Source organism: Pseudophryne corroboree, chromosome 2 (genome assembly GCF_028390025.1).
Source record: "Pseudophryne corroboree isolate aPseCor3 chromosome 2, aPseCor3.hap2, whole genome shotgun sequence".
Classification (NCBI taxonomy): domain Eukaryota; kingdom Metazoa; phylum Chordata; class Amphibia; order Anura; family Myobatrachidae; genus Pseudophryne; species Pseudophryne corroboree.
Window position 1 is genome coordinate 488,619,784 of NC_086445.1, and position 26,759 is coordinate 488,646,542.

The following is a 26,759-nucleotide window of genomic DNA, read 5'->3' on the forward strand; positions in this document are numbered from 1 at the left end:
TACACCTGAAATGCTGCTGATAGCCAGGAACAGCTGCCTCCTGGTTCAAGGATCAATGCAGAAAATTAGGCACTAGAAACGTGCCACAAGGACAATGGCCACAGACTTCAGATTGAAAACATAGTAGACTGATTGAATTAGTAGAGTTTGACAGCTAGCAACGACCTACTGTTGCTTTCCAATACTCTTATAATACAATATGAGGGCCCCTGTCTCTCAACGCATTTTTTTAATCATAAACTTGAATGCATATTTTTGCAGATGATCAAATCATATTGATAAACACGTTCTTTTTATTTTTGTTATTTTATATGTGTGGACCTCTTTAAATATTTTGAGTCATGTGATAAACAGAATTTCTTATAGCCCAGGCTCTTTCTGTGGTATAGTGTATTGGTATGTTATATTTAAACTAAACACCTTTATTTTTATATTTTTGGCTTAGAACCTACGATGCGGCACAACTGGTGTGGTGACTTTTATCCGTGGCAACATGCTGCATGTGGCCTGGCTGGGAGACTCACAGGTTATGCTAGTACGGAAGGGACAAGCTGTGGAACTAATGAAACCACATAAGCCAGACAGAGAGGTGAGGCATACAGAGCTGATTACGCCACTTTTAATTAGTCTGTGAAAATTGTCTTCTTCTGTAAAAGGCAGAATGATCATTCAAAATGAACACTACTATCTAGAAATAGATTATTTTATCAGTACTGTGTAGATAGATGGTATGCTCCCCAAAATCTACTGGCGTATCCTCATTTAACTATCCTTCAGGCCCGACATAACTTAGATAGAGCAAATTTTAGTAAAATGAAAAATAAATAAATATATATATATATATATATATATAATATCTTGTAATAATATATCTCTGCTAGGGATAAGGTGTCACTAGCTGGTATTCTATAGAACTCTACAGAATACGAGCTTGACACTTTATCCTGTGTTGTGATAACTTTTGGTTCATGTAAAGCTATGTCTATGTTTAGCCAGAAGTATAGTTAATTAAGGACCCATCCATATGTATAGTAATGATATAAAAGAAATGCCAACTGTTCTGGACGCATAACCTATTTCCAGATTTGTTTATTTGCAGCGTCTTAGTGAACTACTGTATGTAATTTAATATTAATATATAATATATTAATACCCGTGATATGGCCACAAAAGTTAACATTCCATATTGCCGTGATTTGGCTTTTCTTTTGTTTGGTATTTATCAATCTGTGGTTCCCTTTGGTGCCCAGCAAAACCCCAATTTCTATGCAGAGGAATTTCCGGCAATATACTTATGCACAGCCAGCAGATGCACATGTGCAATGAGACATGACCCAGAGAAAACATCCTTTCAAACCTCTCCATCTTCACAGGTCCCCCTTAGAAGGGCATCTGAGGATGGTGCTACCTACCAAAAGAGATTTTTAAGCTGTCCCTATAGCAGATTTCTAAGAATGGTGTACTGTAGTAACCAATGAATAAAGGGTATGCATGAGAAATCTGTGATTTCTATGTCGTATCCATCTTCATAAACAGGAGGAAGTGGTGGCAAAAGAGCCAGAAGAAGGTGTTAGCTTGCTGCTTCAAAAGTAGACCCTCTTACACAGCTAGGTTAGGTCTCCTCAGTGGTGCAATCTTTTCCCTCTCAAAGTTATTAGTGGAGCAGAAACCATGGATGCATTCCAGTTATAGTAGGAATCTGATGGGAGACTCCATGAATAGGGTTCCATGTAAGAATGAGTCATAAACCCTTTAGCACCTGTTTCTGGTGCATAGACATTTGTCAGTAACTTGTGGCAATACGCAGAGGACACTGCGGAGGTGCTGGGGAGGGGGTTATAGTGCAGGGCCACTACTGAACCTTGCCTTGCAGCTGAGTCATGCTAAATTCCGACAGCATATTAGTAAGTATCATTGCAGGATGCAGTGATAATAAACTAAATATGCCGCTAGCAAATAGTATTGTTCTTAATTGGAACCTTACAGCATAAATGGATGCTTACCTATTACAAAGCTGGGACAATTACAGGCAGAATGACTGCTTCACAGCAAGCTATGTAATTAACTGTAAACACAGAAACTTGGCGTTAAGCTATATGATATGGAAATATCACACAATATCTTATGATATGGAAATGTTGGCTTTATTAAGGAGGCTCTGATTTTACTTTATAGGTCATTTATGTTCGGTGACTTCCATGACGCCTTCTCTTTCCAACTGTCACCAAACCCATATCATTCTAGTTGTCTGATCTCTGGATGTTTCTCCTAAACTGTCTGACTATTGGTGTGATAATGGTGTCACTATACTGCCTCCTTGTGTGTGGATATACTGCTCAGGGCATGCTTTTTCTCCCATGTCTGCATAGTGATGCCACTACCCAGAGCAGAAATACCCCTACATTGTACATGTATTGCACAGGGCACATTGATGTAGTCCCATAGAGTAGAATTTGTGCATAGGGTCAAACCAATAATATGGTCACTGCTCCAATACATTTCATTGTCAGACTATTATCATTAGACTTAATCCATTTTGGCTGTACCCATAGATGTGTTTGAATGTTACACAGGAGCTGCTGCTAATAATGTTTGTGCTTGTTTCTTTTATAGGATGAGAAACATCGCATAGAGGCCTTGGGAGGGTGTGTGGTCTGGTTTGGAGCATGGAGAGTTAATGGAAGCCTGTCTGTCTCCAGAGCTATTGGTAGGAGATTGACTTTAATTAATTATTTCCTCTTCTCCCAGCCTCCTTATGGCCCTGATTTTAATTAAGCATTTGATGATCTCAGAAATACAGAATGCTAAAGAAACATGAAATAGAAGATAAATTGTACTGGGAAATCTAAAGTCATCTCACCTAGGATGCAAATCAATTATAAAGGCCCAAGGACTCCATTAGATAAACTGAATAATGTGCTCAAGATTTATTCCCACACCCTGGTCGGTGTTTACTATATCAGTATAATGAGAAAATATCCGTAGGCTGATTATTGTGTGCCAATTGCTCCAGACATAACTTTGGAGGAGGGGGTCTTTGTACAGTGCAAACTAATTAACGAGCAGCTATAGCTGGAGTAGGTGCCTGTACTGTGAGTTTAAAGCTTGGGCATACAGACCAAAGAGTCCCCAGGGATTGGCGTCTCAGAGGAAGCACTCTGGGCAGATGCTGCCAGGGATCCCTGATGCACACATGACTTTAATTCATTGGGCCTTGTGGAGTTACCCTCCACCCTCGGATTATGAGAAGAGTGCTATGTCTGCAGATTGATGGATTCTGAATGATCATTGTGGAATATCTGCCAAAAGTCTCTCTTTAAATATTAACTCACACACAAAGCCCAGAGTATGTAGAATGTTTGTGCTCATTTGAAAAGAAAAGCACCTACTCCAGTAGACTGCAAAGTCTGTAGGATAAAGGCTTGTCCCCAGGATCAGGGACATCAAGAGATTATACAGGGCCGGACTTGTCTAGGTGGCGTGGAGGGGACATGAGCCAGTAAGTAAGGTGTGTGGATGTCCCTTATCTTCACAGTTAATCATATTCTATATGGGGCATGGCCACAGCACCATGCTTGGTCATGCCCCCTCTCCAGGGCCATAATTAGTGCCGTATAGCATGTGCCACCACCATAGAACAATGTTGATGGGCAGGGGCTTAGATATCAGTGAGGAGTTGCTCACGGCCACTCTGTCAGTGAGCTCTGACAGAGATAGAGCAGCACAGAGTAATTCCTCATTCTGATCATTAGGGTTCCTGAGTGCTAGATAACAGATGCCAGCTGAGTCACCTGTTTTCCTAAGCATTTACTGCTATTTCATGATTTTGCAACCATTGATGGTTATGACCAATGGCATTTGGGTTATTTCTTCTTTCCCATCAATGCCACAGCATTGATGCTGCACCATTGATTGTAGTGGTTGATGTTGAGAAAACTTCGGCAGCCCGATGGTTGAGGTTTCACTCATCGATTGCTAAACCAGTTTCTGATGATTGCTTTAAAATCATCGATGTTACAGCTTTCTATGTCCATTTACTATTTGTGAGTAGCAGAAGTCAGACTAACGAAGGACAGTGGGGGTATTGCTAGTATAATCGCGTGCATAGGGCTGCCTCTAGTGTAATGAGTTGGGGGCATTGCTGGTGCAGTCATTACTTGGGTTGGATTGTATGTTGTATCCTGATGAAACCCATGAAATGTTGATATAAGCTGGCGTCACTGTGAGGTTTCTTTGGATCCAAGAGTGCTGCATGTTGCAATTATATCCATATCTCTATATATATCTATATATGAATAACTCTCTCTGTATATATGTGTGTGTGTGTGTATATATATATATATATATATATATATATATATACACATACATACATACATACATACATACATACATACATGGTGTATAATTTTATGTTGAAACAACACATAGTTGCAACTCATATTCATACAGTCAAAAGCATCTCTCTGCCATGGCAGTCAATTAAATGAAGCTAAACCAAGCAAATAACTAAAACATCTTTTCATTTGCAAGCTTTATTTCCACAGTCAGCTGTTTGCTTTTCATTTTGAAAAACATCTTAAGCTGCAGGGTTCAATAGAAGACACATCTTCCACATGAATACTAATTTTAATTAGGTTGGTAATTTCTATACACACACACATATATATACTTGCTCAAAAAAATAAAGGGAACACTAAAATAACACATCCTAGATCTGAATGAATGAAATATTCTTATTAAATACTTTGTTCTTTACATAGCTGAATGTGCTGACAACAAAATCACACAAAAATTATCAATGGAAATCAAATTTATTAACCCATGGAGGTCTGGATTTGGAGTCACCCTCAAATTAAAGTGGAAAAACACACTACAGGCTGATCCAACTTTGATGTAATGTCCTTAAAACAAGTCAAAATGAGGCTCAGTAGTGTGTGTGGCCTCCACGCTTCTTTCGCTTAAGGTGTCCTTTTACCCTTCTACCATGGAGTATCCTTTCTCATGTACGTTCCTTGCAAACAAGGTGCTACAGTACTACTCCCCACGGGATGCAGTTACATTACCAGCAGTCGGGATAACGACGCCGGAATCCCGCCTGATGACAATGCCACCAGCCGGAATCCCACCTCACAGGGGCTATTCACACTTGTGGGTGTCCACGACACCCATAGAGTGAGAATAGAACCTTTGGTGAGAACAGCGAGCCACCAAGCCCGCAAGGGGACTCTCGCTGCCAGCATACTGTCGGCCGGAAGACCGTTGTCTGTATACTGACGGCTGGCATCACCGGCGTCTGTAATTCATACTGATCCCCTCCCCACTCGCTGATTTTGGCACATTCCTGTTTCCTAGTTCCCACAACTACCTTGCCTGAAAATAAAAATCTGCTCCGCAAGGCCTTGTGTCCTATTTTAAAGCAGAGACTCTCAGCCTTTTACTCCCTCCCTTGGCAGTCTCTTTCATGTGGACTTGCAGCCCATTCATGATGAAGTCCACAAAGTGGTTTTCAGATCTTCGATCAGAGGTCACTGACTTGGTCTCTCGTGTGGCTGCTTGTAAAAGGAAGCAGGATGATATTATTAGTTATCAACAGATGTCTGTACAGGACAATATCCAGCTTAATTATGATTATGTGTAACTAGTCATCAAGGAGGACCATGACAAATGGGGACAGAAAAATAATTTGACTATTCTCAATACCCCTAAGACCATGGAGGCAGTCCCACTGGATGACTATCTACTTTACCTTTTGCGCATCCTTGCTCTCTCCCTCCCTGACAACATGCTCCTCCTTGACAGGGCTCACCGTGCCGTACGACCCTAGCTTGCCAAGAGATGTTTTACTTCAGTTCCACTATTTAAAATGAAAGACCAGGTTTATACACAAGCCAGACGATCTCCTGAAATTGCGTTTGATGGTGTAAAGCTTTTTATCTTCAAAGATCTCTTTCCTATCACCCTTGTGAAGTGGCATGAAATGAGGGGCATCACTAAAACCTTGCAAGAGCATAATATTTGGTATAATTAGGATTTCCCCTTTAGTCTACAAGTACAGTCGGATGCAACAGTTCTTATTGTCAGGACTCCAAATTAAGCTCTCCACAGCTGCATCTTCCAAGACCCTCTTCCCACAGTGCAAGCATCCCTCCAGCCGGTGATGTGCTTCTGCCTCAAAAGACTAGCACACGGTTGCTCCCAAACTCATACTGGTATCTGATTTGCCTCATGCTACTCCATGATTTAGACTTCTCACTCCTGATTGGTGATTAGGACCTACTGTTGGCCTTGTGCCTTTCCGGTATTCTGTACCAACGGTTTAGTATACTTGCCTATGCCAGTTTTTGTTGTTTTCCTATTTTCTAGTTGCTTTTGTTTTTCTCCTTACAGGCTGGAATTTTTGAGGCTCCTGTCCTTAGAGGACAATCCCTTTTCCCATTTTTTGCTTTATCCTATAGACCATGTTGAGTTATACTTTGATTCCATGATCTTATCTTATTGTTGATGTCATAACAATGAATCTGTTTGTAGTTCTGCATACATGTCTATTGAATTCAATGTGCCCTGTATATGGATTCAGTATGAATGACCAGCGGATGGAAGCTCACCACAGGATCTATTCTCACTCTAAGGGTGTCGTGGACACCCACGACTGGAAATAGCCCTAATGTGACAGGATTCTGGCTGGCAGCATTGTCAGCTGGTATCCTGACCGTTGGAATCCCAACAACCAGCAAATTAAATGCATTCCCTGTACTCCACTCGCGATCCACCATGCTGTTCTCCCCTTACTTGAGGGTTGATGCTATTAATTTGGTGCTTGGTTGGGTCGTGGATGATGTGGGCAGCAGTTTTTGGACTTCTGTGTTACATACTTTGGTTCTGATCTCAGGGTATTATTCCTCATTGTTATTACATATACTGTATGCTCCCTTTCGTACCTGTTCCCACTGCAACGGATGTCGTGTTATTCTCCCCCTCTTACACACACTTTTTCTAGTAGCTTCTTTCACATTATTGCCTCATTTAGTTCAGTGCATTCTCACACACACCAGGTACTGACTGGTGTTCCTTTAATCTTCACATAGCTTAATGGCTCTCGCATGGCCATTTAACCCTATACAATCACTATAACCAGCTTCGGAAATCCCATGTTTCTTAGCCGATCCTCCAACAGTGTGGACAGGCTTTTGCCCAGTCCCCACCCTTTCCTACCATTCTTCCGTGTCCTCTCCCTTCCCTTACTTGAGGCTGTAATTCCTTATTCCTGTAAATCCTTCTTTACCTGATGCCTCAATGAGAAACTCCTCCAAAACCCTCAGTTATGACTGCAACTAGACACAGATATTAAAAACTACTTTTCCTTTAATGCTGACCCTGACATTTCTGCCATGTTACTATGGGATTTCCATAAGGAGGTGATCAGGGACAATTGTATTAGAGCCACTTTTCATGCTTCAAAAACTATATCTAGGAAACTTCTTGACGTTATTGAACTGGTCGCTCTATTGGATTGCGTAAAACTTTAGGTACCGCTGATGACTATCCCAAACTTGTAAACTGCCTCCCTTAAGATAGGTTGTTGACATCCAGGTTTCAGTCTCACATCTCGCAGAACAATGTCCTTGCGATCAAAACTTACTCTTGAATATCTATCCATGATCCTGTCCAAATTACTGGGGAGTTCTAGAGATTTTGCACTACATATTGTATAAAATGTAATCTTCCATGAATAGCTCTCCTCCTCCTATAGACGCTATCCAGATTTTTTTGCCCCACTGCAACCTACCTAAGCTACCTATCTCCGCTCTTACACCATTGTGCCATAACTGAGGTTCAGGAGATCTCCAATGTGATCAAGGGCCTTAAAGCTAATAAAGCTCCAGGCCTCAATTACTTTTTGGCCACTTATTATGAAACTTTTAGTTACATAGCCTCACCTTATCTTGCCAAAATGTTCATGGATAGATAGATAGATAGATAGATAGATAGATAAGAAATCCAGAGGTCTTAGTTACATACATTTGCATATGATAAGCCACCAGGCCCCAACAAAACTGCTCTGATGCTGGTGGTTCCTGACTCTAGGTCTGGGGTCCAAAACCTCACAAACCGGCAAAGGCCAGCTACCCCAGGGCAGCATAATGCGAGAAGTTAAAGTGTTAGTACGTGTTAATAAAACAAAAGCAAAATCTATATACAAAATACGAGTTTTATGGTAAGAACTTACCTTTGTTAAAACTCTTTCTGCGAGGTACACTGGGCTCCACAAGGAATGAACAATGGGGTGTAGAGTAGGATCTTGATCCGAGGCACCAACAGGCTCAAAGCTTTGACCTTTTTCCCAGAATGCATAGCACCGCCTCCTATATCACCCCGCCTCCCTGCACAGGATCTCAGTTTTTAGTTAACCAGTCCAATGCAGTAGCAGGAAGAGAGACGACAACAGTTAGTAGCCACAACACCGCATTCTCAAGACAGGAGACGTGTCAGCGACTAATGCCATACCAACCCAAAGAAGCTAAGTGCGTCAGGGTGGGCGCCTTGTGGAGCCCAGTGTACCTCGCAGAAAGAGTTTTAACAAAGGTAAGTTCTTACCATAAAACTCGTTTTCTGCTGCGGGGTACACTGGGCTTCACAAGGAATGGACAATGGGGATGTCCTAAAGCAGTTCCTTATGGGAGGGGACGCACTGTAGTGGGCACAAGAACCCGGCGTCCAAAGGAAGCATCCTGGGAAGCGGCAGTATCGAAGGCATAGAACCTTATGAACGTGTTCACAGAGGACCACGTAGCCACCTTGCACAATTGTTCAAGGGTCACACCACGTTGGGCCGCCCAAGAAGGTCCAACAGACCGAGTAGAATGGGCCTTAATGTGATCAGGAGCAGAGAGACCAGCCTTCACATAAGCATGTGCAATCACTATTCTAATCCATCTGGCCAGAGTTTGCTTGTGAGCAGGCCAGCCCCGTTTGTGAAACCCAAACACAACAAAAAGAGAATCAGATTTCCTAATGGGAGCAGTTCTCTTCACATAGATACGGAGAGCCCATACCACATCCAAAGACCGCTCTTTGGGAGACAGATCAGGAAACACAAGTGCCGGAACTACAATCTCCTGATTAAGGTGGAACGAAGAAACCACCTTAGGTAGATAGCCGGGACGAGTCCTAAGAACCGCCCGGTCACGGTGAAATATCAGATATGGGGAACTACAGGACAAGGCACCCAAATCCGACACTCTTCTAGCTGAAGCAATAGCCAGCAGAAACACCACCGTAAGGGAAAGCCACTTAAGGTCAGCTGAACCAAAAGGTTCAAACGGAGACTCTTGTAACGCCTCCAAAACTACCGACAAGTCCCAAGGAGCCACAGGCGGGACATAGGGAGGTTGGATACGCAACACGCCCTGAGTAAAGGTATGCACATCAGGTAAGGTCGCAAATTTTCTCTGAAACCACACCGACAAGGCAGATATTTGAACCTTGAGGGAGGCCAGACGCAGGCCTAAGTCTAGGCCCTGCTGAAGAAAAGCCAACAACTTGGCTATACTAAACTTGGAAGCATCATAATCGTTAGATGCGCACCAAACAAAGTAAGAATGCCAGACCCTATAGTAAATCCGAACCGAAGCCGGTTTCCGGGCCCGCAACATAGTTTGAATGACCGCCTCAGAAAACCTTTTAGCCCTTAAGACGGAAGCTTCAAGAGCCACGCCGTCAAAGACAGCCGGGCTAGGTCCTGGTAGACACAGGGGCCCTGAACGAGGATGTCTGGGCGTTGTGGAAGTAGAATTGGACGCTCTGACGATAGGCCTTGCAGGTCTGAGAACCAGTGCCGTCTGGGCCACACTGGAGCTATGAGAAGCAGAATTCCTTTTTCTTGCTTGAACTTCCGAATTACCCTGGGCAGGAGTGACACCAGAGGGAACACGTACGGCAGCCGAAACCTCCACGTTACCGCCAGCGCATCCACGAATGCTGCTTGAGGATCCTTTGTCCTTGCTCCGAAGACCGGAACTTTGTGATTGTGTCGAGACGCCATCAGATCTACGTCTGGAAGGCCCCACCTTTCCACTAATAGTTGAAACACTTCTGGATGGAGGCCCCACTCGCCGGCATGCACGTCCTGACGACTGAGAAAGTCCGCTTCCCAATTTAGGACTCCCGGAATGAATATTGCGGATGTGGCCGGTAGATGGCGTTCTGCCCACTGTAGAATCCGTGAGATTTCCTTCATTGCTAGGCGGCTTCGAGTGCCGCCTTTTTTCTTGAACAGGACGGTTCTGAATTAAATGCTGGGCTAGGTTCAAGGCATTGAAGACCGCCAGCAACTCCAGAATATTGATCGAGAGGAGGGACTCCTCCTTGGTCCACCGCCCCTGAAGGGAGTGTTGCTCCAGCACCGTGCCCCAACCTCTTAGACTGGCATCTGTCATCAACAGGACCCAGTCGGATATCCAGAACGGACGGCCCCTGCACAGTTGTTGGTCCCAGAGCCACCAGAGCTGCGACAGACGGACCTCCGGAGGCAATGAGATCATTTGAGACCTGATCCGGTGAGGCCGCAGCCCCATTTGGCTAGAATCAGCCTCTGGAGAGGTCGAGAGTGAAATTGAGCGTACTCCACCATGTCGAATGCTGACACCATGAGGCCCAGCACCTGCATCGCCGAATGTATCGACACTTGCGGACGAGATAGGAAGCAACGAATCCTGTCCTGAAGTTTCAGGACTTTCTCCTGAGACAGGAACAACTGCTGGTTGTGAGTGTCCAATAGTGCTCCCAGATGCACTATGCTCTGAGCAGGGATCAGGGATGACTTCTTCCAGTTGATGAGCCACCCGTGGGCTTGCAGAAACCGGACCGTCACATCTAGATGACGCAGGAGAAGTTCTGGGGAATTAGCCAGGATTAACAAGTCGTCCAAATACGGCAGTATCCTAACCCCTTGACGGTGGAGTACCACCGTAATCACTGCCATGACTTTTGTAAAGACTCGCTGAGCCATTGTTAAACCAAAAGGTAACGCCCGAAACTGGTAATGGCAGTTGCCAATCGCAAATCTCAGGTATTACTGATGAGACACTGCTATAGGAATATGCAGGTAAGCATCCTGTATATCCAGGGAGACCATGAAGTCCCCAGGTTCCAAGGCCAGAACTATAGAGCGAAGGGTTTCCATCCGGAACTTGGAAACCTTCACAAACCTGTTCAATGCCTTGAGGTTGAGAATGGGCTGGGAGGACCCATTCGGTTTCGGGACTAGAAACAGCAGAGAATAGTACCCCCGGCCCCTCTGCGCAAGAGGCACCTTTACTACGACTCCTGTATCCAGGTGGGTCTGTACCACCGAATGTAGAGTTTTTGCCTTTGTCTTGTCCAACGGGACATCTGTCTGGCAAAATCGATGAGGGGGTCGGTTTTTGAAGGCTATGGCGTAACCTCGAGTGACGACTTCCCATACCCAGGCATCTGAAGTGGTCTTCAACCATTCCTGGGTATACCCTAGAAGCCGGCCCCCCACCCTGGGATCCCCCAGAGGGAGGCCTGCACCGTCATGCGGCAGGCTTATCTGTCTTGGAAGCTGGCTGACGGGCCACCCAGGCTCTTTTGGGCTTAGGCTTACCAGGTTTGGAAGTGCGGGCCTGCTTGTTGTACGCCTGACCTTTTGCTTTACCTGAAGGACGAAAGGGGCAAAAGGAAGTACCTTTAGCCTTCGACACAGAAGGAGCAGTACTTGGCAGACAGGCAGTTTTGGCAGTAGCCAAGTCAGCCACAATCTTATTTAAATCCTCCCCAAACAGAATATCTCCCTTGAAAGGGAGTACCTCCAGGGTTTTTCTAGAGTCCAGATCCACAGACCAGGATCTCAGCCACAATATCCGGCGAGCCAGGACTGACGTAGTAGAGGCCTTGGCTGCCAGGATACCGGCATCAGAAGCCGCCTCTTTAATATAACGAGAAGCTGTGACAATATAAGACAAGCATTGTCTAGCATGGTCAGAGGAGATTTCAGCATCTAACTCCAAGGCCCATGCTTCAATGGCCTCTGCAGCCCAAGTAGCTGCAATAGTGGGCCTTTGTGCAGCACCGTGAGGGTGTAAATCGCTTTCAGACAACCCTCCACACGTTTATCCGTAGGCTCTTTTAGAGACGTGACGGTGGTGTCCGGTAGAGCTGAGAAAACCACCATCCTAGCCACATGTGAGTCCACTGGAGGAGGAGTTTCCCAATTCTTAGACAGCTCCGGCGTGAGGGGATAGCGAGCCAGCATCTTCTTTTGAGGCACAAACTTCGTACCCGGGTTTTCCCAGGGCTCCTGACGTATATCAATTAGGTGGTCAGAGTGAGTTAAAACTTGTTTAATCACCGTCTGACGCTTTAACCTATCTGGTTTCTTAGGAGGAACGGATGGCTCGGGATCATCCGTAATCTGTAAAATTAACTTAATAGCCTCCAAAAGATCAGGAACATCCACATGTGAACCACCCTCCCCATCAGCCGTATCTGAGTCAGAACCAGTGGGGTTAGTGTAAGTGCCGTCTTCATCCGACGAGGTGTCAGTGACAGCAGTGGATTGTGAGGAGACAAGCACTCACTTAGAGGACCCCTTGGACGTAGGCGAGCGACGGTCAGACTTTTTAGTAGTCAGGGACTGGTTCAACTTCTTTATTTGAGCAGATAAATCATCCGCACATGGCAGGTTAGCTGCAGGGACCACAAACGGTTGCACTGGCATTGGGGGTCCCATAGGTGGTGTTAGTTTATGAACTAGCGTATGCAGAAGCGTGGAAACAGCGGCCCACGGCGGGTCATTATTTGCCACCGTCCCACTGGGGGGCAAGGAGCCCCCAGAACCAGAGCCCGAAGCTGCTATATTCTCCTCATCGGTATCTGCGGCTTCAGCAACAACGGCAGTGTGTTCAGCCCCAGAACCGTTACCCTCAGAAGCAGACATGATATAACTTGCAGTATCAGGTAACACAGTACAATTTGTCAGCAGCACAATACCTCTAGCCCAAACCCCTGCGCAGTGTAGTCAGCACCAGCAGAGATAAAGAAGATATATGGTGACTAAATCACAGAGAAAAATACGTAATACAGTATGTCTTTGTGAAAATCCTATATTAGATAAAACCTGACGCACCAAGCCCCCTCAGGTTATAAAATATAGGGATAGCAGGTTGAGTGAAAGACACGAAATGGACACCACTCAGCTATCAAATGCACACACAAATAGTCACAGTCTGTACAATGCAGAGGTTATTACTAACAATAATACTGCACTGGACTAGCTTACACAGCTATATAACAATAGATATAACAGTACACAGTAAGAACTGGATGTATATCACAGGGTAATTGTACTAGGAAACCCGGACTAAGGGGGTAATTCCAAGTTGATCGCAGCAGGAAATTTTTTAGCAGTTGGGCAAAACCATGTGCACTGCAGGGGAGGCAGATATAACATGTGCAGAAAGAGTTAGATTTTGGTGTGGTGTGTTCAATCTGCAATCTAATTTGCAGTGTAAAAATAAAGCAGCCAGTATTTACCCTGCACAGAAACAAAATAACCCACCCAAATCTAACTCTCTCTGCAAATGTTATATCTGCAGTGCACATGGTTTTGCCCAACTGCTAAAAAATTTCCTGCTGCGATCAACTTGGAATTACCCCCTAAGTGCACTTTTTCTTAACTAACACTGACTAAAAAAGGCAGGTAGAATACTTAAGTGTCTTGTAAAGTCACAGCACTGACAACCAAGCGGCTTTACATAGGAGGATTTGCCCAAGCATTCCCAGGAACAGTGAGCTGAGGGATAATGGCGCCGCAGACACTGCCAGGGAGTGAGGGAGAGACAGATATGTAGCTCCAGGGCGGGAACATTTGCAGAAAAAGGCGCCCTGGGGCTGGGGCTTCAGGTCCAAGCTCTATCCCCCTGCTGGCAGGGAGGCGGGGTGATATAGGAGGCGGCGCTATGCATTCTGGGAAGAAGGTCAAAGCTTTGAGCCTGTTGGTGCCTCGGATCAAGGTCCTACTCTACACCCCATTGTCCATTCCTTGTGGAGCCCAGTGTACCACGCAGCAGAAATTAATATACTAGTGAAGGTGTAATTAAAAGACCAGAAGGATTAATAAGTATGTTAAGGGGGTGCTAAATAAGATCTTGGAGTGCAGCCCAGCCCCACCAATCCAGGGGGAACAGCACCCCAGACTTGCCCCAAGTACTAATAATAATAATAATAATAACAACCCTTCTGGGTAATATAACATAATGCCACATGATAATGGCATCTGAGTAAATGTATCCGAATTGAGAACTAACTTACGACATGTATCTGGCAAGGTTCAAGATAGAGTCTTTGCGCTCTTTCATCGGCGCTATGGAAGCCGGCAAGTTTTTACCATCCATAGACATCAAGGTTGCCTACCTCCACATCCCCACCTGGAGAGTTCATCATCATCATCATCTCCGCGTTGCGTTGGGTGACCTCCATTTTCAATCTTTGGTCTCTCTACGGCACAAAGGGTATTCACAAAAGTTATGGCCCATATGGTCTCTTTACTACGTTGTGCTGGTGTCACCATTGTTCCATATTTGGATGATCTCCTTTTCAAGGCTCCATCGGCGGCCCTTCTGCAACCCCATCTGCTGGTTATGCTTTCTACGCTGCCGCCTTACGGTCGGATTGTAATTTTTCTGAAATTGAAGCTCCTTCCTGCTCAGCAAATTGTATCGAAGAGCAGCCCCATAAATACTAAGACTCCGTGTGTCATCCTTCCATCCCAGAAAATCTGGAACCTCCAGTCCAATGTGCAGTCTTCTCCTTCACCTGCATCAGGTCTTTGTTCTCTGATGCATGCAGCTACTAGGGAAGATGGTTACCGCTATCACGGCATGACCCTTCTCCAGGTTTCATGCCAGACGGCATATTTTAAATTTTCCCGGCTGTCGGGATACCGGCGGTCAGGATCCCAACGCTGGAATCCCGCCAGCCAGCAATGCTGCCAACCGAAATCCCAGAAAAATGACTAATCCCACTTGTGGGTGTCCACGATACCCATAGAGTGGGAATAGATCCTGTGGCAAGCGCAGCGAGCCCGCAAGGGGACTCTTTGCACTCCCCCTGCTGCCAGCATTCTGGTGGGCAGGATGCAGCTGTCGGGATATGAAGCTAAAAAATAGCAACCTGACCTCCCCGGACTATCCGCTCACTATACGGACCCTGAACTGTTTCCCTTCGTCAATAATTTTTTATTCCCTTTTCTTTTACACCTCCACCGTTATCCTTCCCCCCCTTTTTTTTTTGTACATATATGCCACTATGTCCAAAAACAAAAAAGCAACACAAGTCCCGACTAACTTCTTTGGCTCAAAATCTAAGGGCCCGCAGAACCCCAACATGTCCGCAGGCTCCCCCCCCTCTCCGTGTTCATCGGAAGCAGGTATCGACCCTCAGATACAGGCGGTCATGTCGAGCCTACTGGAGGGGGTACAATCTGCGTTCAAGCAGGAACTCTCGAACGCCATAGCTGATTTTAAATCGGACCTTACAGCCCTCGGCAATCGAACGGACACATTGGAAACTAAGACGGACGATCTCTGCCGCTCCCAACACCGCCTTGACAGTGAGCTCACTAGATTACACGAGGAAATGGAGACCCTCAAAGAGCGACAAGAAGACCAAGAAAATCGCTCGCGTAGAAATAATCTACGCATACGCGGCGTTCCAGAATCGGTCCTCGGACCATCGCTGCCGTCATTTCTGAGAGAATTCTTCACACACATAGTACCAGACCTCACGGACGAAGAATGCCTCTGCGACAGGGCACATAGAGCACTCCGTGCAAAACCGTCTCCCGCCCAACCGCCCAGGGATGTTATTATCCGTTTCCATTATTTCCGTTCGAAAGAGAAAATTTTGTCCTCCGTTCGAGACTCATCGGAGATTCTGTTTAAGGGTATGCAACTGCAGATTTATCAGGACCTGGCCCCCTCCACGATCCAGAAACGGCGGGACCTCCAGCCGGTCACCCGGGTCCTGCGTCAGCATCAGATCAGATACAGATGGGGATTCCCCTTTCAACTTCACGTCTCGGTCAATAACTTTGTCCACTCAGTCAAGACCTTAAACCAAGGACAGGAACTGCTGGCAAAGTTAGATCTCCCCCCAGCATCATCCGTAGTCGACACGGCGACTTCTTCATCTAAACCACCACACCCTCAGCCACCCCTTCCCGACTGGACGAGGGTGACCCGACAACGCAATGTGGACAAAGACCATTCCTGACCTGGGGAGCCCCCCGCTGTGGACTGTCTGCAAAATGTTGGCGCAACATCTCCGCGCCTCGAACTGAGCCAGAGTCGTGGAGGATTCGACCTCCATCCATATGCCAGTGTCGTAACTATCCTGTTATTGTTGTTATAATTAAGTCATATTTGTCTGCACCCCTGTGGTATTTCCCCCCCCCCCCCACCCCTATATATATTTTTTTTCTCTTTCCCTCTTCCCCAACCCCCTCCTTCTCCCCCCTTCCTTTCTTGAATTTATGTTTGAAGTTCTTGTTGTCTGGACACAGTTCTCAATGTCCTATATTGTAATATGTCCGATATAGATGAAAAAACGGCCAAAGCCATTCTCAACCCTTGTGGCCCGGGCACCCTACGCCCTCCCACATGGTACCTTGGTTACCCCCCCATAATCCCTTATTGTTGCTTACAATGTTACTGATGCAGTGCTTTTTCCCTGGCGGCTCCCGAATGGGACCCACAACCTTAGGGATGTTTCCCCGTTTGGGGTATTTCTTCTTCTCCTCTATGTTCTTCCTCCTCTCTCTTTTCTTGTGGCCTCTGCTTGACCTTCCCGCTCCTTTTCTTGCTTGGCCCAGAGGGGTGGCCCTCGTCTGGCGCGGATGGTACGTTATTGGACCATATTGGGCAACATGCCATACACCCCCACGTAAATAGCCATGTCCCTTAAAATATTCTCGGCCAATGTAAATGGCCTAAATTCCCCTAGGAAACGTACCATATTCCTGAGCGCCTGCAGACGTGAGAAAGTCGACATAGCATTCCTCCAGGAAACACACCTCACCGGTCCCCACACCCAGCTTAAGGGCAAATGGTTCTCCCAGTCCTACTTCGCCTCGGCAGACTGTAAAAAACAGGGTGTGGCCATATTAGTTCGCCGTAACATCCCGTTTACTCACTCTAGGACAGTGACAGACCCAGAAGGACGGTTCCTTATGGTAATGGGTACCCTCCGCTCTATGGCTCTCACTCTGGTCTCCACCTATGCCCCCAACCAAGACCAGTCTCTGTTTTTCGACTCTCTGTCTAAACGCTTATCACGAGAAGCACAGGGGAGCATTATCATGGGTGGCGATTTTAACACCATAATCGACCCGTTGCTAGATAGATCCGGCCCTCCCCCTCACGCTTCCATTACGACCCTTCCTCGGGCCTCCCGCACACTTACCGCCATCATGAAACACCACGGCCTCTATGACACTTGGCGTTCCCAACACCCTCACACCAAAGATTTCACGCATTTTTCAGCTCCACACCAACACTACTCCAGGATCGATATGATCCACATCTCCTCTGCCCTCATGCCACTGATTTCGGACACGGGCATTACACCTCTGTCATGGACGGACCACGCTGGGGTCTATCTCCTTATAGACATATACCGCGCGCAGCGTAGGAGATATAAATAGCATCTGGACGACTCGCTCCTACAACACTCCTCAGCACTAGAGGAAACTAGACTAGCAATCACACACTACTTCACCGAAAATACGTCTCCCGACATCTCACTTAATGTTCTCTGGGAAGCCCATAAAGCTACGATTCGCGGAGCCTTACTGGCAAAATCGTCAGCACTTAGGAAAAAAGCCGCGCAGGAGATATCCTCCCTCGAATCAGAAATAGCCACCCTACTATCCAAACATAAAGCATCCCCCAATCCTTCCCTGCTCACCCAGATAGATTCCCTCCGGGGACAACTTAACACCCTTCTTTCCAATCGCGCGGCATTAATCCTTCGGAAACTGCAACAACGCTTTTATGATAAAATGGACAAAATAGATTCCCTACTGGCCAACAAACTACGTCGCAAGCAAGCGTTGGGCGCAATAGATAAATTGTATTCGTCACAAAGGGGAACCTATACATATGACCCTGAAGTGATGGCCGAAGACTTCCGTCTGTTTTATAGCTCCCTTTATAACCTACCTGGCCCTCCCCAGCAGTCTCCTGACGAGACTGGGGGAGTGCGCTCATACTTGTCTGATACCCCCCTCCCAACCCTATCGGACACTCAGTTAGAAGCCCTTAATAGTCGAATCTCGGAGGAGGAGACAATAGCCGCCATACGATCCATGCGCTCGTCGGCCGCTCCAGGTCCGGATGGTTTCACAGCCCAATATTATAAACTCTTCGCGAAGGAGCTGACCCCTCACCTAACTTCCCTATTTAACGGTATTCTTGAGGGAGCCTCCTTTCTGCCAGAGACTACCCGGGCCGACATAGTGGTAATCCCAAAGCCCGACAAAGACCCGACTAGTTGCCTAAACTATAGACCGATCTCACTATTGAATGTCGACCTGAAGATATACGCGAAAATATTAGCTAACCGTCTGGGTCCCCTGATGCCCGGTTTGGTCCATCCGGACCAGGTCGGCTTCATCCCTGGACGCCAGGCACCTGATAACACTAGAAGGGCCATAGATCTAATATATTCAATTCAAAAAAGGAAATCTCCCTCTCTCATCCTGGCTCTCGATGCGGAAAAGGCCTTCGACCGTATATCGTGGTCTTTTGCCTTTGCAGCCCTTGACAAAATGGGATTCTCTGGAAAATTTTTGGAAGGGATCAGAGCACTTTACCGCTCCCCATCGGCCCAGGTTATGGTTAACGGTGTCTCCTCCTCCAGTTTTGGGATCGCCAATGGTACCAGGCAGGGATGCCCCCTTTCCCCTTTAATCTTCGCACTAGTCATGGAGCCCCTAGCAGCAAGAATCCGTAATAACAATACTATCCATGGAATATCCACAGGCCTATCCGAACACAAGATAGCGTTATATGCCGACGATGTCCTGATCTCCCTCACAGACCCAGCCCACTCTCTCCCCGCTCTCTTATCTGAGATCAGCCTATACTCCCAGTTCTCTGGATATAAAATACATGTTAACAAAACAGAGGTCCTCAACTTTTATATCCCAGCAGCTCTCAAACAAGACCTTCAAAATACCCTCCCCTGTAACTGGTATACAAAGAAAATCAAATACCTCGGTGTGTACCTGACCCACCATCACCACCAACTTTTCCAAGCAAATTATCCCCGTTTATTGCAGACAATCAAGGAGAATTTGGTGGAATGCTCCAGCTACTTTATATCATGGATAGGCAGAATTAACTCCGTCAAGATGAGCGTACTCCCCCGACTTTTGTATTTATTTCAGACCCTCCCGATTTATGTCCCTACCTACGTGTTCAAGACTCTGCAACGCCAATCCTCCCTTTTTATCTGGAACCATAAACGTCCCCGCGTTAGACTTAAATTGCTTCAATGCCCCTCTAGAGGCGGAGGGCCTGGGTATTCCGGACTTTAAGAAATATTTCTATGCGGCACAACTTGCTCAATGCGCACAATGGTGCAACGAGGGTGGGACACGAAAGGTCTGGGTGGGGATAGAGGCAGAGGAGACGGGCCTGGCTACATTATCCTCCCTATTGTGGCTTCACCGGAACCAGCGCCCGCGCGCGGCCCTCTCGCACCCCTTAGTAAGTCGCTCACTAGCGACATGGGACCTGACAAATAGACGGTTCAGTTTAGCCCCATACCCGTCCCCGCTAATTCCGTTATTTCATAACCCAGCCTTCCCTCCAGGCATGGGTAAAGCCTCGCATACATCTTTGCGTTCGAGTGGTATACTATATGTTAACGATATCACCTCCAATGCTACTTTCCCACAATTCGCGGATATCCGTGAAGGAACAGTAATCCCCTCTTCGGACTTCTTCCGCTATCTGCAAATCAGACACTTCCACTCCACCATTACCACTACCCTTCTCCACAGACATTTATCCCCCTTCGAATACATTAGCTGGAAACGCACCGATACTAAGGGCCTCATATCAGATATTTACACCTTACTTGACGACCACCCCAATACATCCCAGGCCCCTCACGAGGCGGCATGGGAAGAGGAACTAGGAGTAACTATAGACAATGAGGATTGGGTAGATATATGGGACAACGCGGCTTCCAGTTCTATCTGTGTTAGAATTAAAGAAAACATCTATAAATTACTCTACCGTTGGTACTATGTCCCTGCCCGTCTACATACTATGTTCCCCGACACTCCAGATGGATGCTGGAGGGGTTGCACGGACAGTGGTTCGTTCTTACACATATGGTGGGCCTGCCCCAAAATTCACAAAATATGGGGTGAACTCATTACATTGCTTTCGCGCTTATTTGACATCTCCATCCCCCCTGACCCCCAACACTTCTTGCTCCCCATGTCTCTTCCTACTCTTAATAGACACCAAAACAAACTATTCCGACATGTAGTTTCGGCAATGACATGCCAAATTGCCACAGACTGGAAGAACCCGACCCCCTCACCAATGCCGGTGATAATCTCACGGATTTGGTATGTCCACAAAATGGAATATATGACCGCAGTCATACGTAACACCTCGAAACAATTTGACAAAGTATGGTCCCCGTGGCTAAACCTACAACAGGCCTCCTCCCCATTTGTAACCTGACGCGGTGCGCCACGGCCCAATCCGCCTCCTGCCCCAGAGGGCCACCCCTCCACTCCCCCTCTACTCCCCCTGCTTCTTTCTCCGATTGGAGGCGCTCAGCCTCATCTGCTTTCCTGTCCCCTTTTACTCGATCTCTGAGTATTCTTTTCTTCTCATTGCCTCTGCTGACTCTCTATGACGGAAGGCCACTCCGTTGCCGAGAGTTCCCCACCGCATACATCTTAACTTTAATCTCTTAAAAATTAGGGGAAAACAAAAACAAAAAAGGATCAATTATTTTGTTGTTGTAACAATTTATTGTAACTACATTTGCTCTTTACACACCCAAATTGTCCGGGTGTTCTGTTACCAATGTAATCTTTTTGTGATCCACCCAATAAAATGTGTTTAAAAAAATATATATCGTAAGGCCATCTCAATTGGGATATAGTTTTTCCAGCTTATCGTCAGGATTAATCTTCATCCGTCTACACTTTTCTGCACCTTTTGCACATGGTCCAGGCCCTTTGGATCTACTTGGATCGTACGTCTGCTATCTGTTGTATGGATTCACTCTTGGGGGTAAATTTACTAAGATGGGAGTTCTATTTAAGATGGGATGTTGCCCATAGCAACCAGTCAGATTCCAGGTATTACCTTCTAGAAGGTGCTAGATAAATGAGAAGTAGAATCTGATTGGTTGCTATGGGCAACATCCCATCTTAAATAGAACTCCCATCTTAGTAAATTTACCCCTTGGTGTTTGTTGACACGCATAGGCAGAGTTGGTCTGTCTCTAACAGCACTGTTGCTCACTGGGGCAGGCTTATGTCTCTTCAGATGTGCCGGTTCCAAACCCTCTCCGGGCTCATTTGACCAGTGCTGTTGGGGCCCCTTGGCCAGTTCGCCATGGTGCCTTGGTGGAGCAGTTGTCCTGAGCTGCAACCTGGTCATCTGTGCACACCTTCACAAAGTTCTACAGCTTCCATACCTTTGGGGTGAAGGATGCTAGTTTTGGGCGAAAGATTCTTGCTGGCTGATTACCCCCTTGTTAGCTTGCTTTGGGAGGTCTCAGATGTCACAGCTAAAATGCTGTGTTCCCCAGATGGGAATTCCTTCCTTGAAGGCCATATGGGGAACACTATGATCTCTCCCAGATGTGTTGTTCTTGTTTTGGATTTTCTTTGTTTTTCTGTCTTTTTCCTTTCCTCCATGCACCTTTGCTAAATGTGCAAACTGAGGATTGGCGGAGGTGGAAGGCGTTAGAGTGGAGCAAAGTTCTTTTTCTCAGTTTAATTCCAACCCTTACACCTCTACCCCAGATGTCACGGATAAAACAGTGTTCTCCAGATGGCCTTCAAGAAAGGGATTTTACGGGGAGTACAAAAATCCAATTTTTCCTGCACAATTATCTTTACCTGGCGCACCTCAAACTTAAATATTTGGTGCATATAAGTGGCAAATCCCATCCCCTTCATTTATCTCCTTCTTAAAACTGTTAAACTGGGACTTCTTCGCTGGCAGGACCTTATTATTTCCTATTATAGGGAAGTTCACGGTAATTAAGATAAATCTCATGTCCAGACTACTCTACCTCTTTAAAGATCTCCCTATCATTTTTCCGAGCTCTGCGTTGTGTCAACTGCATTGGTGGTTTGTTCAGTTTGTGTGTAGACTTAAACCACAACGCTTTTCAACTCTACGCTGTCCCACTACTAATGGTGCGGATGGATTCCAGTCATTCATCTTTACTATTTCACAACCCATTTAAGACAAGCTGTAACTTGATTTGTGACCTTGCAGGTCCCCCGTTAGATTCACCTAGAAGAAAGCTTCTGTAATGTATCCTCTATGTCATTCATTGTTGGAGTTTCAGGGCATTGTTGGGCCCGATCTATGTGATCCAATCCTATTATTGCTTTTGTTTTGTACTATTTGGGTCTATTCCCAAACCCATTAGGAGATCACCTCTCACCTATCCCCAATCAATCCCTTCTGGCAAACTCCAGATTTTCCCGAAGGTTTCTGTTGAGCCCGCTTCTCCCTGTAGATTGAGGGAGTTGTCAGCTAGGTGTTTGATGCCCTCAACTCTGGCCGATGATCTCATTTTGGTTCCTTACAGAGCAAATGTATCTCTGTCCTTCAGGAAATGCTTAACAAACCATCACACCAAACCATTTCCATATCTGGTGTTCCTGCCTGAACACCAGATATGCTGTGGCATTATCTGTCCAGCTAGTGGAGCCCGATGCTGGTGTATAAAATACGGGGGACCCCTACTCTTTTTGTCCCCCGTATTTTTTGCACCAGCACCAGGTGCAGAGCCCGGTGCTGATTTTAAAAATATGGGGGATCCCCTGTCAAATTTTCCCCCGCATTTTTAGAACCAGGACCAGCTCGAAGAGCCCGAGGCTGGTTATGCTTTGGAGGGGGGATCCCACGCCATTTTTTTCCTTGATTTTACGGTTCCAGCTATTAAAAAAAATAAAAAAATATCTTTTTAAAAATATATAAATAATACTTGTGCAACCAAAAAAGACAAACCAAGTACCTAATCCCTTCTAATATAAATAGATATGCTATTCCCAAAAAAAAAACCACCAAAAAAAAACATGTTTTAATTTTTTTTTATTGGTTTCACCCTCCAAAGTGTGGCGGATTGAAAATGACGAATTTACTGTCTAAAAGCACTGTTGTCGAATTTCCAAACTTGAATTGAATACACTTTGGTCGAATTGCAGCACTTGTATCATTGCAGAAAAGTCGAATTTGACAAAAGTCGAATTTCAAAAAGTCGAATTTTGAAAGTCCGTTTTTTTGACGGAAAGCACTGAATTGCATTGACTTTTTTTTTTGGGCGAAAAAATCCCGAAATTCGACAATTTCGGGAATTCGACCGCAATTGCATATACCCCAAAGTCTGGAGGAGGAAGAGAGGTGTGAGTTATACAGCGCAAAGGGGTTTTTCCGTATGGTATGCCTTGTGGGGCTACCTTGGCGTTCCTTCACTTTGTTTACATTTAAGTCAAGATGGCAAAGACGCGATAAAAAATGCATTGATGTTTTAGTGCAGATTTTATTGCAAAAACCTATATATAGAATACAGCATTTTGCTGTTTTATAATGGTGGGTTAGTATCAAAACATATACAGTATAAAACATCAAAGCATTACATTCTAACAGGAAAGGGCTGCTGCCATGTAACTACCAAACAATGTGGAAGTAGGGTAAGGACTTGCAGAGTGAATTTCTGATATGAAATGAAACAATGTGTTTTCATAAAGATTTAATAACAATGATATGAAATTGTTTTTTGAACATGTTTGAAAACTGGTTCTGATTTGTCAACCCTGCATGAACCTCTTTAAAATCACCCCTGGTGCCTTTTATTTATTTCACACAGGCGTTGATCACGTTATGCAAGCATTACATTTTGTCTTCTTTGTCATATAGGGGATGCTGAGCACAAGCCATATATCTGCGGTGATGCAGACTCTGACTCTATTGTCCTTGATGGTTCTGAAGATTATCTCATTCTGGCTTGTGATGGTTTTTATGACACAATGAACCCAGATGAAGCAGTGAAAGTTGTGTCGGACCATCTGAAGGAGAACAACGGAGACAGCAGCATGGTTGCTCATAAGCTGGTGGCATCAGCTCGTGATGCTGGCTCCAGTGACAACATCACAGTCATTGTGGTGTTTCTCAGGGACCTCAATGCAGCAAACAGCACAAGCCAGGAGAACAACCAAACAGAAAACTCTTTTGATAAGGGACAGGAGGATAATGGAGATGACAAAGAGAACCAAGGAGAATGCAAAGGATCATGGCCACTTCATCAGTGCTCAGCACCTGCTGACTTAGGAGGTTATGATGGTCAAGAGTCTTTCACAGATAGAACTAGCCTGAACCTTGGTCCAGAAGTGCAGGTTTTAGAGAAACAAGACTATTTAGACCCGTTGCATGGAGGTGGCGGCAAACCATATAGTGCCAAATGCTTGCCGTGCTCCCAAGTATCCAGAGCTAGCTCACCAAAGAGAGCCAATGGAAACAAAGAATCTGTGAGGAAGGAGTCAGTAGAAAGCCTATCAGCTTGTGGAGAGAGAGAGTGGGATGAAAGTTTTTCTAGAAATAAAGGCTTGGGATATGTGAATATCTTGATGGCCAGAAAGGAGAGCTTATGCTGCCCCCAGGAGTTAAAAGATGAGTGTTTGGAAGTAGGGGTGAAGGGTTCAATGCATGCGTCTCCTGTACACTTCAGAAAGAGGAGAGGTGGGACTAAGACCAAGCCAAACTTTGCAAAGCTCCTTTCTTCCAAAAAGCCTTCTCATAAAGCACGGTCAACTTTATCAGTGCCAGTGCAGAGCATTGGCAAGCATAGGATATCCGTACATTGCTCTGTAGCTTCTAGGAAAACTAGTCTTAGAGGCCGTTTGATGACTAGAGCATTGTTAAAAGAGAGCAACTGTATAGCACTGGCAGACCTACATAGGATCTATTAAATGTAAACCGAAACATGACTTCCCCTGTGTGTTATATAACTGTAGTGCTCCAGTGAATTAGGTTAGCTAGACCCACACTTTAATGGCATCTTTCTCCTATCTTAGTGTATTGATCTCACCCCAAACATTGCACAGTGTGGTATACTATTTACACATAGATAGACATTTCCACAACTCACTGTTGATAGTGAGAGACATATCTGCTGCTGTGTTTCTATCACATTTCCACATTATCCCTTGTCACATGCAGCATTTAGGGGGAAATAAAGAAAAAATAAGTGATATTAAAAAAAAATGCAATTGCTGTAAGGGAATGATTAGAAAGTGACTTGTGTATCCTGTGTTAAACCACAATGTAACCTATAAAATGCATTAGAAACTGTTGTGACAACACCAGGAATTTTAATGAAACCCCCGTGGTTTTGTTGTCCTGGCCTTCATCTGAAACAGGTTCTGTGCCCAGTGATGCAGCTTGCAGGCCCCCATGGAGGTTTAAATCTAAATTGATAAAATCATTGGTTTACACCAGTGGTTCTCAAACTCGGTCCTCAGGACCCCTCACGGTTCACGTTTTCCATGTCACCCAACAGCTGCACTGTGTATCACCAACTGTCACATTTTAAAAATCTACAGGTGACCTGCAAAACATGAACCGTGTGGGGTCCTGAGGACAGAGTTTGAGAACCTGTGGTTTACGCAATCATTAGATTATTGTTAAATAAATGACGAACTTAGAAGATCTTGTAATGAGCATTATGGCTTTCAGTTGTGGACTAGTTTCAGATTGTATAAGTGCATTCAACCCCTCTCTAAGTAAACTATGATTGCAACGTTATATTTACAGTACCTCTAAAGTATCCTTTATACATGAAAGGCTAGAGATTTTTACCAGTTATTTTTATAGTTTTAAATAGATGTCACACTTTATAATGGCAATAAGGCACTGCTGGAGTACAGTGAGATACAGCCAGTTTCAAGCGATTCTTGCGGATAAGCCAACCTCTCTAGTATGAGGAAACTCAGGTATAAAAGGCGTTAAATCAGTAACTGCATTATAGAAACCACCCCATTCTGTTAATCAGAAGGTCATAATCCACTATTCATTATCTCCTTAGTCATAAGATATCTGATCTGACTTCAGCTGCACTTGTCTCTCATTTCAAAGTACACACTGGAACTATGTGTACCCACCCAATATGTTGCATATCGGACCTTAGGTACACATTGAGCGATGTTAATGAAGGCCAGAAAAGTTCACTGTTCTGTCTTCATTAGCATACATGGTGTCACTAGCGATATTGCCAGGTTTCATGTGCAACACATCAAAGGTGACGACGCCACTAGCGACTGCAGGTACCCGCAATATCGGGCATACACACTGCCCGATATGTGCCGATGTGAGTGATACGACGATCCGATTCGCCACATCAGACGACATATCGCTAACTGTGTACCCAGCTTAAGAGAAAATGTACTCACAGAAGTGTTAGCA

At 45.4% G+C, this 26,759-nt stretch overlaps 1 protein-coding gene across 1 annotated transcript in view; it reads left to right on the forward strand.

The window, feature by feature from the left end:
* Window positions 1-25,478, forward strand: part of PPM1E (protein phosphatase, Mg2+/Mn2+ dependent 1E) — a 459,180-nt gene extending 433,702 nt beyond the window's left edge. Inside the window, exons 5-7 of the mRNA XM_063953905.1 lie at window positions 446-589; window positions 2,614-2,707; window positions 24,219-25,478. Of these exons, the coding sequence (XP_063809975.1) occupies window positions 446-589; window positions 2,614-2,707; window positions 24,219-25,267 (1,287 nt within the window). The 3' untranslated portion in view covers window positions 25,268-25,478. The remainder of the gene's footprint in view (window positions 1-445; window positions 590-2,613; window positions 2,708-24,218) is intronic.
* Window positions 25,479-26,759: the final 1,281 nt, after the last annotated feature.